This window comes from Chiroxiphia lanceolata, chromosome 9 (genome assembly GCF_009829145.1).
Source record: "Chiroxiphia lanceolata isolate bChiLan1 chromosome 9, bChiLan1.pri, whole genome shotgun sequence".
Taxonomy (NCBI): domain Eukaryota; kingdom Metazoa; phylum Chordata; class Aves; order Passeriformes; family Pipridae; genus Chiroxiphia; species Chiroxiphia lanceolata.
The window spans coordinates 24958297-24976636 of NC_045645.1; the positions used below are offsets into that span (position 1 = coordinate 24958297).

General features: G+C 55.6%; 1 protein-coding gene across 9 annotated transcripts in view; it reads left to right on the top strand.

The window, feature by feature from the left end:
- Positions 1 to 498: 498 nt before the first annotated feature.
- The window catches only part of LOC116790962 (myomegalin-like), a 35074-nt gene continuing 17232 nt past the window's right edge, over positions 499 to 18340 (top strand). For 3 of the 9 annotated variants that reach the window (XM_032696535.1, XM_032696536.1, XM_032696538.1), the window contains exons 1-5: positions 10498 to 11880; positions 15387 to 15506; positions 17078 to 17197; positions 17465 to 17557; positions 17675 to 17890. In XM_032696535.1, the coding sequence (XP_032552426.1) occupies positions 10732 to 11880; positions 15387 to 15506; positions 17078 to 17197; positions 17465 to 17557; positions 17675 to 17890 (1698 nt within the window). In that variant the 5' untranslated portion in view covers positions 10498 to 10731. Of the gene's footprint in view, positions 535 to 1700; positions 1863 to 6518; positions 6575 to 6763; positions 6943 to 7325; positions 7500 to 7926; positions 8004 to 8625; positions 8750 to 8823; positions 8979 to 9247; positions 9366 to 10496; positions 11881 to 15386; positions 15507 to 17077; positions 17198 to 17464; positions 17558 to 17674; positions 17891 to 18340 lie in introns of those variants that run through there. The other 6 variants (XM_032696540.1, XM_032696541.1, XM_032696543.1 and 3 more) reach the window with 6 other exon arrangements.

The following is an 18340-nucleotide window of genomic DNA, read 5'->3' on the forward strand; positions in this document are numbered from 1 at the left end:
AAGGATTGAGGATTTGGAAATCATGGATTGTTTCTGGGGGAAACAATGAAGTGTGAGGAAGGATTGGGGCTCAGTCCAGAGGGACTGGCTGGAGTGGAGGGTTGGGGCGGGGGCAGATGTGTCAGCTGGTACAGGATTGCTGGATTGGGGAACTGGAGAGATGAAGGGAGGATGGAGGGACCAGGGAGAGGGCGGAGGGAGGGAGAGGGAGGGGACGGAGCGAGGAAGGACATATGGGGGGGCAGAGGGAAGGATAGAGGGAGGGAAGGAAGGATGCGGGGTCAGAGAGAGAGAGGAAAGGATGGATGAAGGATGGAAGCAGGGAGGTGGAGGAGGGGATTCAGCGGCGGGCGGAGCCGGCCGGTGCCGCAGAGCCGCCTCCCCGGCGCACGCTGGGGTGGCTCGGCGGTGCCTGCGGAGACCCGGCGGCTCGGCCCGGTGCCACCGGTGGCCGGCCCGGTGCTGCCCGGCCCGGCGCTGCCCGGCCCGGCGCGGCGGAGCCCGGCGGGGCAGGATGCGAACCCCGCGGCGGAGGTGAGGAGCGTGTCCGTGCGTGCGGGTGTCATCCGCGGGTGCGCGTGTCCGTGGGTGATGCGGGTCGGGATGTCCGTGTGTCCCGGGCACGCGGGGAGGCTGCCTGTGCCTGGAACACCCGTGGGGGCTGCGTGTGCCCACGGCAGGGCTGTGGTGATGCCACGGCAGGTTGAGGCCCAGGTAACCCCCGGCAGCAGTGTCGCCGGGATGCGGCCGGGATGCGGGTGTGCTCCTTCGGGGATGTGCGGGGCGGGAACCCCCTATCCCAAGCCCCATTCCCTTGGGCCGTGGGTGTTCCTGCCTGTTGCAGCCCTGTGGTCCTGAGGGCTGGTGCTGGTGACAGGGCTTTGGGACCCCGGGCTGGTGGCTCACTCGGCCCTGCACTGGGCAAGCCCAGGAGCGCTGCTGGGCACCCCAGTGAGGGATTGGGGGGAGCTACTGCTGTGCGTGAAAGGGACAGGGGTCCCTCGTCTAGCACTGGCGGCACACTGGTGTTTGCTGCCCTGTGCCGTGGGGACCTGTGGGTGTCAGGGCAATGTGTGTGTGCTAGGTGAGAAAGCAGGAGCTGTAAGGTCCCGTGGGACCCTGGGCTTGTGCCTGCACCAACACTGGGTTCTCCTCGGGCACTGGGCAGATGGGCTTTGCTGAGAGATGCTGAGCCAAGCCTGGCCCTGAAGGAAGGGCTATGGTTCAGGGTGCCGGTGCAGGGAGCTTGGTTGCTCCATCTCCCCAGCCCCGCTTTCATCTTCCTTTCTATTCCCCTGCTCTGCCCGTCCCCAATTCCACCCCGAGAGCCACTGGCCAGACCGTTTGTGCCGGCACCTAGCCAGGGCTGCTGGGCCTTGGGAGCTGTGCCGGCTGCCACGCCTGCGGTGCGGCGCCGGGAGCCGGCCTCTCCAGGGGTGTGGATAACGCCGGCCCCCGGCTCCCCCCTTCCCGTTTTGCTCAATGGAGACCTTGTTGCTGTGCCCTGTGCGCAGGCGGTCGGTGGGTGGCCGTGCCGTGTGCTGTGCACGCACACCCGGGCAGCCACAGCGTTCGTGGCCGGCTGTCCCCCGCTCCATCCTCCCTCCCCGTGGCGGCACTCCGCCCCCACTGAGACATTTGTGCCAACGAGTCAGCAGCGAGCTGGGATGTGCTATGCTCGGCATCTGAGCTGCCACACTCACCCTGGCCTTGCCTGGCCTTTGCCACAGCCCCTCTGCCAGCCTAGAGCCACTGGCACCCACAGTGGCTGTGGCTGAGCACGGGGCTGGGGCCTGCCATCCATCCCTCCAATCGTCCTTCTGTCCATCTGTCTGCCTGCGGGGTGATACAGTAGCTGGGAGGTGAGTTGCTGTTGGTGTGCTCAGTGGTGCCAGGCATTTTGGGGATGCTTTCCTGTGGGGCAGCACCCTCCCACAGCCCACGTGCCATGGGGGTTTCTGGCTGCTATCTTTGCGTTCCCCCATCTCCCTGCTGGCACCCTTGGGGTGCCAGCGCCAGCAAGTGGTTGCAGTGGCCCTGGTATGATGCCATGGAGATGCTGTGAGTCAGTGGGTGCTCTGAGTCAGGGCCCCGTGGCACCCCTCGTGCCAGGACTTGAAGGTCCATGGGGGTGGGCAGTGCTGTCTGGTGAGTGGGAGGCCCTGGGGCTGTGCCTCCCTCGCTCTGCGCTGTGCCGGCGGCTCTGCTCCGTGCTCCAGGGTGGCATGGCCAGCATGAAAGGGCTCTTGTCCTCCTGCAGCCCCAGCAGCACTGTGGTGGCCTCCCCTTCACAGCAAACAAATTCCCAGTGTTGGGCACAGGGAGAGGGAGGGGGGAGCCCCCACTCAGCCCAGCCAGCCATGGCCATGGCAGAGCCTGGGGCTCCTGCTGGCCCAGCACCCCTGTGGCCACTCTTGCTGTGTGGGGTGCTGGCAGGGCAGCCAGGCTGCGGGAAAGCGGGTGCTCTGCTTGTTCACCCCAGAGCCCACGTGGCACCAGGCTGGCCCCGCCTCAGGGTGGCCCTGAGGAGTAATATTTTGTTTCCCAGGCATAAGGTTATTTTTGGGTTGTTACTACCATTGCCCCGGTCCCAGTCTGAGCACAGGCTGGCCGGGTATCAGTCAGTTGGGTATTCCCCCAAATGTTCTCACTCTGTTCTTTCCTTATCTGTTCCTGTTGTGTTACTGCCCGCACCAGGGACAGCGAGCCCTTCTCAAGACTGGAATATCTCATTCCAGTGTCATTGAAAGAGTGGTAGCTAAAGTCTGGTGTTCTGTCTGGCTCTTCTGCCCTCTTTTGCCACAGATTACAATGGGAACCATGTTCACTGCACCCCCATTCTGTGGGCACAGATTGCCCAGAGAAGCTGTGGATGCCTCATCCCTAGAAGTGCTTACTGCCAGACTGGATGGGACCCTGAGCAACCTGGTCTAGTGGAAGGTGTTCCTGCCCATGGCAGGAGATTTGGAACTAGGTAGTCTTTAAGGTCCCTTCCAAACCAGGCCAATCTGGGATGATTCCATGATGATATCCTGGATATACTAATATATCCTAACCTTTGGTTGGACAGAGATTGTGGCTAAGACTTTTGCCAGGGCATTATGAGCAATAGTGGGAGAGTGTTTATATCAATAGGGCAACCTACTAAAAATATGCTGCACTTCCTTCCATGTGAAGGTGAATCAACCCTTGTGTTCCCGGAGTGGAACCATAAAAACCATATCTTTTACATCTAGGGTTGCCATCCATGAGTGGGACACTCTGTGAATTTGAGTTACCAATGCCTTGATATTTGGCACAGCAGTGGATAAAGGCTCGGTATTGGCATTGATAATATCTCTTCCCAAACTGTCAATGCATTGGTAATCAATAGTTAGTTGCCATCTCCAGTCCAGTTTTTGGACTAGCCAAATGAGTGAATTATATGGGGAGTGGGCTCTGGAGATGACTTCTTGTCTTTCTAGATCAGCTGTTACTTCAGAAGTTCCATCCATGTTGCAGAAAAATTTGTTACTGTGGTCTATTAGTAGCTTTTCCATCAGGGAGGGCAGGCACTGTGCAGAGGGAATGCTCTGTACTCTCTGGATTTCTTTTAGGGTCAGGGTTGAAGGGAAGGACCAAACACTGCTGTGCAGCAGCTGCCAGGTTTGCAATCCAAAATGTTTTCATTGTGATCTTTTACTGCAAAGTGAGGAGAGGACATGTTCTTATCGCCTGGGAGCCACAAATTAACCTTGTCAGTTTGGCACGTAGCACTTGCTCCATTCACTCCAGTGATTTTGACTCCTTGTCCAGCTTCTCTGTCTCCTGCTGTGTTAATATTGGAATTTGTGTTCCTTTATCTATTAGAAATGTTATTAATAGTTGAGGAGGCCCACCTGGAATCAGGTGTGGGCCATTATTATGTATGCATTGATAGGATTCCACCTGCCAGATTTCAGTCCCACCCGCCTCATGGCCACAGTGCTTCTACAAATTCTCCACCTGAATCAAATTGAATGGGATTGTTTTTCAGGTATGGTTTCCCACTCTTCCCAAGGTTCAGCTGTTTTTTATGTTTCCATAATGCATGTCGCTTCATAGTCAGGGGGATTTGAAGGAGACAAAGAATCATCCTTCTCCAGTTTTCTGTCATTGGGGTCACTCCATATGTTTTCATCCCATTCCTCAGGGGATACAATCAGTTTTCTAATCTGTATGATGTCAGGTGATTGCCAGCCTGCATAAGCATCATCTCTACCTTTTCTTCCAATTTTGGGGTTTTTTTTCTCCTTTTCTTCCTCTAACTGTTTCTGCAGCTGCCTTTCCCTATTTTCAGCTGTGGTCAATAGCATTTTAACTTCCTCATTTTCTGATTTCAAAGCAGCATATTCTACATCTGCCATTTTTGGGGGGGAAGGGACTCCTTGCTTTTCTTTTGCATGTAAGATTAGTGAGCCCCTAATACTGCACAAATAATTGCTTTATTCTTGTTTTTCCAACATTTTTGGGCCCATTCTGTTCCCTCTTAGGATGGTGCATGCTTGTGTTAACCCAGGTAATAATAATAGTATGCAGAAAGAAAGCATCCATAACCTGGGACAAGGGAGAGGAGAGTAGCCTGTTGACTGTCTCTAAGGTATTTTTGAGTCTCTTTTCTAACTAAGTGAAATTTTTACCTTCCTTATATACAGCCCAATTTTAGCCCCCTCCTCCTATGTTACATATAGCATGATCTAAGCAGATAGTTGGGTAACAGTCATATATGTAGCAGCATGTACTTCATTAAGCTTATTAGCATTTGCAGTGGTGTTTTATTATTTAAATAATCCTTAATCAGGAAAAGTTTACTTTTTTTTTTAGTTTCCTTCAAAGTTCCAGTCATACAGTTTTGTTGCATTCTGTGCAGTTTGTCAGAGCCAAAGCAGGACCTCCTCCTTTGGCCAAGTCATTCTTTCTTGATGTCAGCTGTGCAGATTTCCATCCACAAAGATAATGTGGAGGCTACAGAGTGTAGGCTGTAGATAGTAACCCTTAGCCCTTTCCTGGCTCCTTGGTCATTATCCCATGGCATCCCTGGGATTTGCACCTCTGTGGGTACAGTACTGTGTTTCCATGGGTATTGGGCCTCTGGGTATTATATCTCCTCGGGCATCAGGTGTTTGGCTGTCATCCATCCTTGATTGTTGTGCCCCTGGGTATTACACTTCTGGGTGTCATGCCTCCTTGGATGTTATGTGCCTTTTTGGGTATTTTGTCTCCAGGGTTATCATGTCTTGGGATATCTTCCATTGCATACAGTGCTTCCTTGAGTGTTGTGGATCCTTGTGCATCTCAAGTCTGGGTATCATGGATCCTGGGATTTTCACCTCTGGGTATCGTACCCCTGAGCATCTCTCCTCCTGGGGAGTCATGCCACCAGAGGTCGTGCCTCCTTGGGATGTTGTTCCTCTGGGTATCAGGTTTCCTCAGGCATCACACTTCTGGTTACTGAAATTTGGATGCCTCTAGGTATCAGGTCTCCTCAGGCATCATACTTATGGTTATTTTACCTTTGGGCTTCTGGGCACTGCACCTCTGGGTGCTGTGCCTCCAGGTACCACACCTTTGGTACCCCGGGTGCTGTGCCTCTGGGTATCATGTTGGTTGTAGTGCCTGGCAGGGTGCAGGGCCATGCCTGACAAGTACTTGTGTGTTTAAAGCCATCATGCCTCAGTTTCCCTCCGTGACAGGTTGTTGTTGCAGGGGCCATGGCACCCCATGTCTATCTCCCCTGCTCCCTCCCAGGCTGGCAGTGCTGTGCTCCCTCCTGCAGAGTGCTGGTGTGGTGTGCAAGGCTTGGGGGATGTGGTTCCAGGGCCCCTACCATGGCTTGTGCCACTGGAATGTGCTGGCTCTGCCTGGCTCTTGGGGCTCAGCCTCATGCATGAGGGCAGGGCACTGTGCCCACCCTGGTGCTGGGTCAATTGCCCACCTCCCTGCTCATGGGACCCCACCATGAGATGAGATTAGAAAATAAATACTCAGATTTCTCTAAAAGAAAAAAAAAAAGGGTTTTTTATTTGTTGGGGTTTTGTTTTTCTTCTTTCTTTTAAATCATGAAGTGATTCACACTTCTCAGCTGAAAATAAACCCCATTGCTTCTGCAGTGGGAAGCTGGTAAGCCGTGATAGCATGGAGGCACAGGGCCCCTCGGAGAGCAGCCAAGGCCAGCCCTGCCTCATGCACCCAGAACCCCTCCTAGGGGCCATGGGGGGCTGCTGCGGGGGCTCAGATGTCCCTGCCAGGGCTGCTAATGGAGTTAAAGTGCTGTTAAGGGGACACGGCCATCTGCACAGCCCCCAGGGCCTCCTGTCTTTGCACTTAGAGCTGCTGCCCGGCTGGTCCCGGTGGGAACACACACGTGCACCCCCACGTGTGCACGGACACCCGTGTGCCCTCCCTGACCCCTCTGGCACAATGCTGGGTGGTACGTGGGGGGTCCCAGAGGCAGGACCCCCAGTGCCATGTGTCACACGGCCGTGTGCTCCTCTCCGCAGGGATCCCTGCAGCAGCGACGTGCCAGCCGTGCTCCCCGGAGCCAGCTGCATGGAGGGTAAGGCATCCTCAGAGTCTCCTGGTACCCTGCATGCCCTGTTCCCGTGCCCTGCCAAGGGGGATGAGCCAGTGGCTCTCTGGTCCCCGAGGCATCCCCGTGTCTCTCCTGGTGACATCCCGGAGGCAGGCAGTGTGTGGAGCAGCCACTTTGCTCATCTGAGCGCTGCTCTCCTTCACTCCCTCCCAGCTTCCCAAGACGAGTCATGGGGTGAAGCTGACGAGGACCCTGTGCCAGCTGAGCCAGGGGGGTCCCGTGGCCCCCTGAATGCTCAGCCCCAGCCTGGTCCCTTGGTGCAAACGTGTCTCCTCCGGGATCTGGAGATGGGTCCCCTTGCCCAGACACAGACCCTGCGGGACTTTGAGCAGGTGAGACCGCGGGGTGCCAGGAACCTCCGTGACACTGTCAGGACCCTTCCAGCACTCGGGTGCTTGTAGGATCCGTGCCGGATCCCCTGGGCACAGCAGTGGGGTGTGGAGCGCAGGAAGGGGACGCGGGGCAGGTGGTGGTGGCAGGGGGAGAGGGGGCTCAGCCCCCCCGGGCGCCACGTTCCCCCTCACCGCCCTCCCGGCTGCGGCGCGTGGGGGCCTCCGGGGCTCGGGTTTCACCACTCGCTGTCCCCGCTCCAGCGATTCCTCAAATAGCTCTGGGAGGCGAAAAAAAAGAGGGAAGGGAGAGCAGCGGGGCCAGCGACGGGAGCTGCGGGCGGGCAGGGACCCTGGGCTGTGTCCCCGGCGGCGCCATGTGAGGGGTGCCGGGATGCCCGCCCCATGGAGCGCCGGCCATGGCTAACGGGTACCGCACGCTCTCCCAGCACCTCAACGACCTCAAGAAGGAGAATTTCAGCCTCAAACTGCGCATCTACTTTCTGGAGGAGCGCGTCCAGCAGAAGGGCGAGGACAGCCGGGACGATGTCTACCGGCGGGTGAGCGCCTGCGGGGAACAGGGATGAGGGAGTTTCCCTCCCGGTGCCCTCTCTTTTCCGGGAGGGAATAGGGTCAGCGGAGTGCAGCCGGGGGGAGGGCATGAGGCACTGGGGCTGGAGGAGCTACTGTGTAGGAGTTTGCCCCTTTCTTCCTTTGACAGGAGTGGGGAAATAGTTGGGGAGGATATCCCCAGTCTGATGGGGTGCCCGGGGTGGGTGGCAGTGCCAGTCTGGGGGCAGACAGATGGTGTGGGTACACCCCATCCCAACACCAGCAGGGTAAAATATCACCCGTGCCAGGAGCACCCAAAGCCCTGCGGTGGGGTGGGGGTTTCCCGTGCCTCTTCTGATGCATCCCCGTGGGCAGTGGGGCTGGGGGTTCAAGCAAGTATGGGGGCATCCTACGCACCTCCTTCCCTCTCCGTAGAACATTGAGCTGAAGGTGGAGGTGGAGAGCCTGAAGCGGGAGCTGCAGGAGAAACAAGCAGCCTTGGACAACACATGGTGAGTGGGGCTGGCCCACCCCCTCACCCTGGAGCAGACATGATGCCCAGGGGGGTCATCTACCTGCACCCTGCCTGCAGTGAGCAGTGAGGGACCTGCAGTGGGGCTGGAGGGGTTTGCAATGGGGCTGGGCACCCGCAGGGCTCCTCTTACACCCTCCGTGCCAGCCAAAAATAAAAGACAGCACCTGTTTGGTGGGGGAGGGCAGCGATGTGCCCGGGGGCCATGGTATGGGTGTCTCACAGTGGGGCACCGATGGGTGGGGGCACAGGGGCACAGCAACCAGCCCGGGAGCCCCTGGTTCTGGGATTGTGTGAGGAGTGCTTTGATGAGTCAGAGTCTGAGTATGACCTGGTGCTGCCAGTACAGCCGTGTCCCCAGGGCAGCAGTGCTGGGGGGTTACAGCATGTCCTTTACGGGGATCCTGCAGAAATAGCATCCATGGCATGAAGGGGATTGGGCTGGGCACACCTGGGGTGGTACAGATCACCCAGCCCAGCCGGTTTGGGGTGGGGGCTTTTGCAAAGGGAGGCCATGCTGTGCCATACTGTGCCAAGCTGTGCCATGTCACGTGAGATGCTGTACCATACCATGCTGTGCCACACTGTGCTGTGCCTGGCAGGGTGGCTGCAGAGAACCAGACGACCCGTAGCCAGGCCGCGCTCCGGCAGCAGTATGAGGAGCGTCAGCGGGAGTCGGAGCACGTCTATGAGCTCCTGGAGAACAAGATCCAGCTCCTGCAGGAGGTGAGTCCAGGGATGGTGGGAGCCTGGGAGGAGCTGGAGGCTGGTGCCTGGGTGCTCACCCTGCTGCCATGCAGGAGGCCAGGCTGGCACGGAGTGAGGCCGAGCAGGCCACGGCGCTGGCCAGAGCCGAGGCGGAGAGATGCCGGGAGCTGACAGAGAAGCTGAAGGAAGCTGCAAGGACAAAGGAGGAGGACAGGAGTGACGATGGCTGCAGCACCATGGCCCAAAGGTGGGTGCCCAAGATGTCCCCTCTGCTGCCAGCATGTGCTGGTGCTTGGGAACTACCAAGGGGCTTGTGCTGTGCATGACTGAAGGGCTGCAGGAATCCGGTGTGGTGGAAAGGTCACCTCCAGGGGAGAGAGCTGGGCTGTGGGGAAGGGGGAGCAGCCCTGAGGCTGCTCTGCTTTGCCCCAGAGACTGACCCCTGCCAGCCGTTCCCAGTGCCATCCTGGGGCCATCCCAGTCCCTGAGGGTCCCCTGCCCTTCCCTCCCTCTCAGGAGGATCGAAGAACTGACCCAAGAGCTGGCTGCCAGCAACCAGCTTGTGGAAATGCTGTCAGCAGAGAAGAGGGACCTGCAGCAGCGCCTGGAGGAACCCCAGATCATGGAGGAGCAGGTAGGTGGGCAAAGGTGGGGAGACCCCAGCCCGGCACCCCAGGGAGAAACACACCTGCCCAGGGCTCGGCTGGCCATTGTCATCCCTGTCCTCTTCTGGGGCTGTGGCCAGGGCTGTGCCACATCCAGCCTGGCAGCATTGGGTGATGCACAGCTGTGCCATGGAGCTGGAGCAAGCAGGGGGTCCAGGAAGACACGGTGCATGCTCTCAGGGAAGAGGCTACCAGCCTGTGCAGTCCTTTTGTGGGTGTCAGTGCTGCCTATGCCTGTCTGCCTTTTAAATCCTGGGTCTTAAAATACCCCCGACGGCCAGGCACCATGCCAGGCAGGATTCTGGGGCTGTGAGAGATCAGAGCAGTATGTTCCTGGCAGCCCCACAGCTCTGGCCGTGCCACATCTTGCTGGCACAGCGCTGTCCCCAGCAGCCAGGGGCCACCACACGGTGGTCCCACTGGGAACCCTGGTGTGTGCCCACCGGGTGGTGCTGTGCAGGTGCTGGTGGTGGCCTTGTGCTGTGGGGACATGCCCACCTGGCAGTGCCTTCTGGGGCTAGGCACTGGCACTGGGCACTGGCACTGGGACGTGGTGCTGGCACTGGGGTGGGGATCTGGCACTGGGACAGGCACCGTCACTGCCACTGGGACGTGGCAAAGGCACTGGAGTGGGGACCTGGCACTGCGACAGGCACCTGTAGTGGAGCCAAGCGCTAGTAGGAAGGGGGAGGGGGAGGCTGGCACTGGGGCTGGGGGCTGGGCACTGGTCCTGAGATTGTACCCCTGCGCTGTCGCGGTCGCTGTCGCTGTCACTGTCGCGATGCCGGCGCTGCCCGTGTGCCCGGGCGCGGCGCAGGCTGCCACTGCGCATACGCAATACGGGCGTGGCGCCTACACATCCCGGTAGGCGCCGCGGCTGCCGCGCATGCCCGGAGGGGCTGTCCCCCGCCGCCATCTTGAAACCTGATCCAGAAGCCGGGCGCCGCCGTGGCAGGAGCATCCTCCGGGCTGGGGGCGAGGGGCCGGGGGGCGGCGGGGCGGGGGCAGCCCGCGGTGAGGGGCAGCCCCGGGGACGGGGACTGTGAGGAGAGAGGGGGCAGCATCGCGGGGGGGCGAGCTGTGAGGAGAGGGGTCAGCATCGGGGGGACACCAGGAGGGGGGCAGCCCAGGTGTGGCTGTGAAGATGTGAAGGAGGCGGTGTAGGGTGGGATGTATCTGTAGCATCAGGAGTCCCGGCGTGTCACCCTACCCTACAAGGGGGAATCGGTGCCGTGAGACGTGCCGGTGGGCTCAGGGATTGAGATGCGCTGAGCTCGGGAAGGTCTGGTGGGAGCCCCCAGGAGCAGGTTCGAGTGGGGTCGGGAGGGAGGGAGGATGAAGGAGACCTGCCGGATCTGCGCGCGGGAGCTGTGCGGCAACCAGCGGCGATGGATCTTCCACACGGCGGCCAAGCTGAACCTCCAGGTGCTGCTCTCCCACGTCCTGGGCAGGGAGCTGTGCCGGGATGGCAGGTCCGAGTTCGCCTGCAGCAAGTGTGCCTTCATGCTGGACCGCATCTACAGGTTCGACACGGTCATCGCCCGCATCGAAGCGCTCTCCATCGAGCGCCTGCAGAAGCTGCTGCTGGAGAAGGACCGCCTCAAGTTCTGCATCGCCAGCATGTACCGCAGGAACAACGACGAATCCAGCGCGGAAGACAGGGCTGGGGATGGGACTGTGGACCTTTCTAGCCTGCCTGATGCACGGTATGCTGCCCTGCTGCAGGAGGACTTTGCTTATTCTGGGTTTGAGTACTGGACGGATCAGGAGGAGCACAGCTTGGAGGTGCACAGCTGCCACGGCTCGGAGGGAGCCGGGAGCCGCCCGCGGCGCTGCCGGGGCTGTGCCGCCCTGCGGGTGGCCGACGCCGACTATGAAGCCATTTGCAAAGTGCCCCGAAAGGTGGCCAGGAGCATCTCTTGCGGGCTGTCCAGCCGGTGGTCGGCCAGCATGGGCAACGAGGAATCGTCCGTGTGTGATGCAGCCGAGTCCACCAGCTCCAGAGTGGCTGTGGATGGGGAGAGCATGGAGGAAGGCACACCTGCGTCCTCTGTTGAGTCCCTGGACACCACCGTGGAGGCGAGCCCTCCGCAGCAGAAGGAGGAAGATGCAGATAAGGGGGTGAAAGGGAATGGGAAATGTGATGATTTCTCAGATGACCGCATGACCCCAAACTCTTCACTGAGTGGGAACAGGCTGGAGTTGGCCCTCAATTTGATCAAGACTTTGGACTACAAACCCCTTCAGAGCCCCCGAGGCAGCCGGCTACCTATTCCTGTGAAGTCCAGCTTGCCCCACCCCAAGCTCAGCCGTGACTTGGCAGATGGCAGTGCTTCTGCTGGCTTAGCCTGTGCTGGTTCTGCCGTCCTGAACACAGAGAGAAAATCGTTTTCCAGAGCTCCTTTGGGTCTCTCCCTGGAGATTTCTGAACTGCAGGAGCTGTGGGATGACCTCTGTGAGGATTATATGCCGCTGCGGGTACAGGTAGAGGTCATGGTGCCGCCCTTCCATTGAGCAGCGTCCTCGTGGTCCGACGCTGAGCCCACTGGGGATTCTTCTGTGCTGAGATAATACAGATAGCCACGTGTCGCTGAAACAGGGCTAAGAATAGGCAGCTCGGTCCTTTTTAGGTGTGCTGCTTCTCTGTCATTCTCCTGTCGCCTGTTTCCTCCCTGTGTTCTGGGAAATTAACCTCCCTCCTCCCCGTCAGTCCTCCCTGACAATGCAGCCTGCTAGATGGGTCTAAGCTCTTTGTCACTTTCCTGCTGAGAAAGCACCAACTTCACTTCAGCTTTCTCTTGGAGAAGTCGGTGTCCCTTTTATCCGCAACCAGAGGGAATGTTTTAGGCTTCTGGGCATGTGTTTTCCAGCAGATGTGTTTTCTTTGTGCCTGAGTAATGGCTGAGTGTGAGGAACGCCTGCCTTCAGCCCTGCCTCTGCAGGTCAGGCCTCCGACCTGCCTGACTTGCAGATCTGCCCAGGCATCAGTGGCGCGTGCCCTGAGGGACAGGTGTTTTCCTTGCAGGTGGATTTGTGCCAGAGGATGACTTTAGGGTTGGTATTCCAGATAATTGGTTTATTTTCTGATCCTTTGAAAAGATTCATCAATTAGCGGTAGGTGTTGCTGAGAGGCAACAAAAGCTCCTGCTTTTGGGTTGTTGTTATCTGCTGTCACAGCAATCCTAGCTCCAGGTTGCCTCCATTTTGCTGGCTTTAATGAAATCTGCATTAGTGTGCAGTCAAAAAGCTGAACTTGTAACTTCTTTACCACTTTCCCTAATGAATAGAAGGCCTCCGTCAGCTTCAATTCAGGAATATCCATGTCAGCCTAATTGCATGCCCATTAGCAGCCTAATGCTGTAGGTAGCCTGGGGGATTAGAAAAGTGGTCGTTTATTACTATGGCAACTGTGGCAGTGCTGAATTGCTCTTCCTGTTTAGTCGGGCGCTGCTTGCTGCCCCATCTGCTCGGGCGTTTCCTCGAGCTGTGTGCTCTTCCATAAAAGCCTGCTCCAGAAACCTTGTAGAGAGGAATGTAGGAATTTCATCTGCAGCACATAGGCATCGCGCTGGCAGCCAGGGGCTGAGGATGTGAACCAGGGCATCGATTCTGCCGATTTTCACCGCATGGGATGTGTTTGCAGCGTATAAATGGGCTTTCTCTGAACAGAGAACGTGGCAGAGTCAACGTGTCGTGTTTACAGCTTGGCTTTGTGTCACACATGCCCATCCTCGTCTGGGAACTGCATTTGAGGAGTTTCTCCAGCCTCTGCCATCTGACCGTCCCTGCCAGGAATTCATCCTGCAGGATTTTTTACTGCCTGTTTCTGGCCGTGACAGCAGCAGGTCTTCGGCACGGATTCTGGCTGAAGGGGCAAGGGCTTAGCCTTCGGATGGCTTTAACAGCAAAAATGGGAAGGCAGGTGCAGCTAGTAGGCTCAGTAGTTCTTGTACAAATTGTTTTTCTTTCTCTTTTGTAAAAGCAATGCTCTTTCTAAAAGTCGGGTTCTGCTGTCCAGCGATTCCTGTGCATAAATGCAAAAGGAATATCCAGGACATATAGGACCACAGTTCTTTCTATGGGAAACTGCAGTTCTTTAACTTTACCGAGCAGTCTGGTGTCGGGGCGTGTGACCTTGTAGGTACTGTCTTGGGCGTTTTCTTGAACCAGCAATTCCTTCCTTTCCCCACCACAGCCCCAGGAAAGTGCCACCAAACGGCGCCTTTGTCAGACGCTCCCGCAGCTGCCCGCGGTGCCGTGCTGGCTGCGAGGGAGGCAGTGCCCTGCTGCCAGCCAGTCCCTTACCCGCTGTTCTGGGCAGATCTGAGCTTGGCAGGCTTGGATAATGCCGTGATTATTACTTTTTAAAGAAGTGTTCTGTCTGGGTCAGCGTGTGCTGGCATTGCTGTGGCTGTGCTGGTTGTTAGTAAGATGCTGCTGGGGAGCTCTGCTCCTGATATGGCTGCAGGGAAGCACGAGGGAAGCAGCTTGGGCTTTGGAACTTTGGACTCTGGAGCTGGCTCTGTCTTTCTCCCTTTGCCCTCTCTGCTCTTAGCTCTTTCCAGGCTTTCTGCCTTCTTTTTTTTTTTTTTTCCTTTTTTTTCCCTTTTTTTTTTTTTCCGAATGTGCAAATTGTGAGGAAATGTGTGCTTTCCTTTTTTTCCTCTCTGTTTTCTTTTCATCAGCCTTATTTCAAAATAGGGGCTGTGTGACACAATCTGGCATCTCTCCCTGTCTGATCCAAAGCCTTCTGGCTGGGAAAATTTGAAATTACTTTTCCGCGACTGTCTTAAGTTTTCACTAAAATCTTAACATCAGGGTAAAGGGAAGCAGCGCTTCTGTATGGAAGCTCCTGTGTGGGAGGGGCAGTGCAGAGACCTGGGGGAGCTTCCCTGTGCTGCCTGGCTTTCCCAGAGACGGCACATTGCTGTGGCTGCTGAAGATGAGGATTCACCCTGGCAGGGCTGATCGGAGCTGACTGCTCTCGTTGTGCTGCACTGCCTGGAGCTGGTGCTGCTTTGTGTGTGCTCCAAAAAGCCCTGCCAGGTTGCCATGGCCTCTACACTGCAAACCTGTGCTTGCCAGGGCTCCCACTTACACCAGGCACCAGTACAGTCAGTACCGTGTCACCGATGATATTCAGGAATACTGAAGGAGTCCTGTGAGGGCTGGGAAGGGAGGCTGGCATTGAGTGCTGCCCTAAGGAGTTAACTCACTGGGCGGGAGGCAGAGAAATAGTAAGGAGGGATGACAAGGGATTAGTGTGTGCTCAGCCAGCCGGGTCTGGCAGGCCATGCATCACAAAGTAGGCTGTTTACATTCCCAATAAATGGGTATGTGTCATGAAAAAAAAAAAATCTCAGCTGTGGCACTGAATTTGCTTGAGGAGCGGTAGGGAATTGTACACAGTGTGGATGCTGGAGCATGTGGAGCTGTGAAGGAGAGACCAGAGTGGAGGGGGTTCACAGCCGGGGGGTGTGGTGTGGCTGCTAATCATGGCAGGAGAGGAACTGGTGGGAAGGATTGAAGGTTGTGGGCTTGATGAAGACACAGAATCTTGGCAGAGCATGGGAACCAGTTTGGTGCTGGTTTTGAAGCTTTTTTAAACCAACAGGGCACATGGGAAGGAGAGGAGGTTTCAGGGATGTGGCTCGGGTGTGGGGTCGAGATCCATCATCCACCTGCAGTGGTCAGAGCCAAACAAGCTGCTGGGTTTCTGGTACAGGAGTGAGGAGAGACAGGGAGCCCAACCACAGCCTCGGGGCAGCAGGGCACTTCTGGCAGGTCAAGCAGAGAGCTGCCAGGTGCCAGCCTGCCACTCAGGTGAAGGGAGACACAGGCAGGAGAATGTATCACAGACAGTTGGAAAAGCACAAGGGGGCATGCTTAACCCCTTGCTGCAAGGTGTATGAGGGCTGACAGCTGAATAGAGGAAGTCAGTGCAAGAGTTGAGCCATTGTCTCATTTTTAAATTATTTTTTCATTTTTAGAATTTGCAGGATGAACATCAGCAGCCAGCTCCAGGTGACCCTGCAGCAGGGGAGCACGTGTCAGATCTGCATGCTGCAGAGCTGCAGGGCAAAATCCAGCAGTCTGAAGCTGCCAACAAGGTATTTCTTCATGAGCAGCACATTCAGTGCCTAGTGAGTCTGGTGTGGTTAGCACTGGAGGGAGGGTGCCTCCTAGCCTGGCTGGAGGCAGCCACCTGCACCTCCCTTCCAGCAAGGATGTGTGCTGACGTGTGATTTTCAGTGCTTGTCTGCCAGCTTAAAACCACTTTTTTTCTGCAGCTGGGCTGTGTAGGTTTTCCATATTTATTTTTGCAAATCATTGTTTTGGAAGAACTTTCCACTTGCCTGGTGAGCCTTCCAGGAACTGATGAAGCAGAGATGCACAGGGTTATTTCCCTACCTCTTGGATTTGCATGGGCTGAGCCTGATACAGGAGAGAAGGGGTGAAGGCTGCCTTCTTTTTTCAAGCAGTAAGGGAGATCAGCACAGAGGGGGTCCTGTATTCATATCAATTTAAATACTTCCTTTTGAAGGAAACGTGTCTGAGTTCTCTTGAGGCACATCAACTTTAACACATGTTGGGAGGGGTATATCTTGGTAATTATGCTCTTGAACTCTAAGGTAAATTATACCCACTGGGAAAATGGGAAAAAAAAATCTGGATGGGATACTTTCTTAAATATGGGGACAACCATAAGGTGTTGGAGCTGCCTGGACCTCAAAGGTCGATTGGAAATAGAGACCCAAGGCCCAGTAAATGTAGTTGTGTTTAAACAGTTTAAGGGGAGTGTCTCTTAGAGAAGAGATAACAGGACAGGTGTGTAAACTAATGAGCAACAAGACGCAATTATGTGACAGCACCACCTTGGTGCTTACTGAGGCTTGAGTAAGTTGTTACAAGAGGGGTATCATCCAACATTAAGAATGCCAACAGGCAGCATGTTTAGAAATGTTAACAAGCACTTGTGTAACTGCACGTGTTCTGCGTCATGAACGTTGTGGTGAAAGCAGCAAACTGTCCTGAAACTGTCGGAGTGGGTGGCAGTGTCCTTAGTGTGAGAATGTTAAAGGCAAGAGTTTCTCAGGTTGTAAACCAATAATTTAGTGAGAGGTTCCCCTTTGCTTTGCAGCCGTGCTGTTGGCACCCTGGTTGGCACAACTGGCTAGGCTCTGTTGTGCTGAAACCAGAACTTGATGCTATATAAACCACTGATTTGATCAGTGAATGTGTAGCTTCTTCACGTTAATATTTTTCTTTCAGATTTTTGGGAGGTTTTTGGGCTGAAGCAGCCCCTTTTTCTTTCAAGGGAAGAGAAATAAATGATAGAAATTGGGAAGGCTGCTGGGCAGCCTGAGCAAGACTCTGCTGGGGTATGTGGGACGCAGTATGATATGTGAACCTAAGCCTGAAACCTCGACCCTGCAGGTGAGGGCTGCTTTGGAGGGACCAGAACCACTGGATTAAGTCCTGTGGAGGCAGTGAGGGCTTTGTGTTTACTCACCGATCTCCTCCCACCTCTAGCAGTGTTTACAAACTCTAGAGGGAGCCACGTTTACCTTGATCTGGTCAACACCAGGGCTGTATGGAGTAAGGAGTGGAGGGAGTCTTAAGGGTGTTTATAGAGAGTATTAGGCAGGATTAAACAAACCCAAGCTATTTCTGTCTTCAGTTGTTACAGGAAAAGCTGAATGAACTGAATTTTGAATTAAAGTCTGTCCAAGAAACATCACAGAGGCAAGATCGTACAATCCAGAGTCTGAATGAGGCCCTGAAGAGCAAAGAGAATAAGGTAATATTTTTGGGTGGGCAAGGTGGTGCTCACTGAAAGAGGGCAGCGTGCTGGCCCTGTAGGCAGTGGCTGAAAAGAAATGCTTAAGCCAGTGCTTGGCACCCTGGATCTCAGTAAATTATTTCTTGCAAAGCTCTTTCATGTAATGCTAACGTGTGTCGTAATCCAGGCTGGAGGGTTAGGGTTAGGGTTAACCTAATCTCCTTGGGGTGGGAGAGTTTGTGTTTCATTAGCCCATGACTGGGCTTCCTGTGCTCTGACTCACAGACAGAAGAGCTGTACCGTATCATCGAAGGGCAGAACGAGACCATGGCCAAGCTGCGGGACATGTTACACAGAAGCCGTCTGGGGCAGTTGCAGGTATGTCCCTGGAAAGCCCCAAAACACATCAGGTTTCGTTCTGCAGGGATCCTGATTCTTAAATCCCTCATGTGAAGAGACTCTTTTGAGTTTCTCTGGTCCCTGTTTTTTTGCCAGGTGTCCGAGAGCCCACTGTCATCCCAGGAGCAGCAAATGTCACCTCTCGATCTTCAGAACATGCTTTTCTGCACCAAGCTGGAAGTGCAGAAACTGAAGAGAGCTCAGCGCCAGAAAGAGCATCAACTGGCTGAAGCCAGGAGAGCCACCCAGCTCCTGGAGGCCACGGTGCATGAGGAAGAGCAGCAGAAAGAGGCAACCAGGAAACACAACCAGGTATGACTTAACCTGGGTTTAAATAACTTAAGAAGCACTGATGTAGTCAATACTCCCACTCTGTTCATCATTTCTGCCTAAGCCGGTCTGGGCACACTCGCCTAACCCCTTGTCACATGTGGGAGGGAGAATTCTCTAGCTTTCTTACCCTCATATCTGAGGATTTAGAATCAGCAAAGGCGCTTGATAAGTGTATATGTTGTCACTTGTATGTCTTTGGCTGGTGCAAATGTCCCATCTCTTTTTGCAATGTTACGAAGTTAATGTTCCCTGTTGTGCGGCTTAGCTGTGATTGACTAAAGCTCTGCCTGTGGCCAGAGCAAGGGGTTTAGATGGATGTGTACCCTGTAAAATGAGATAAATATAAACTTCATGACGTGGAAGTGTGTTTGGAGATGTGAAAGTTGTAGTATTGCAGAAGACTTTTGGCTGTGCTCACAGTCCTTGCTG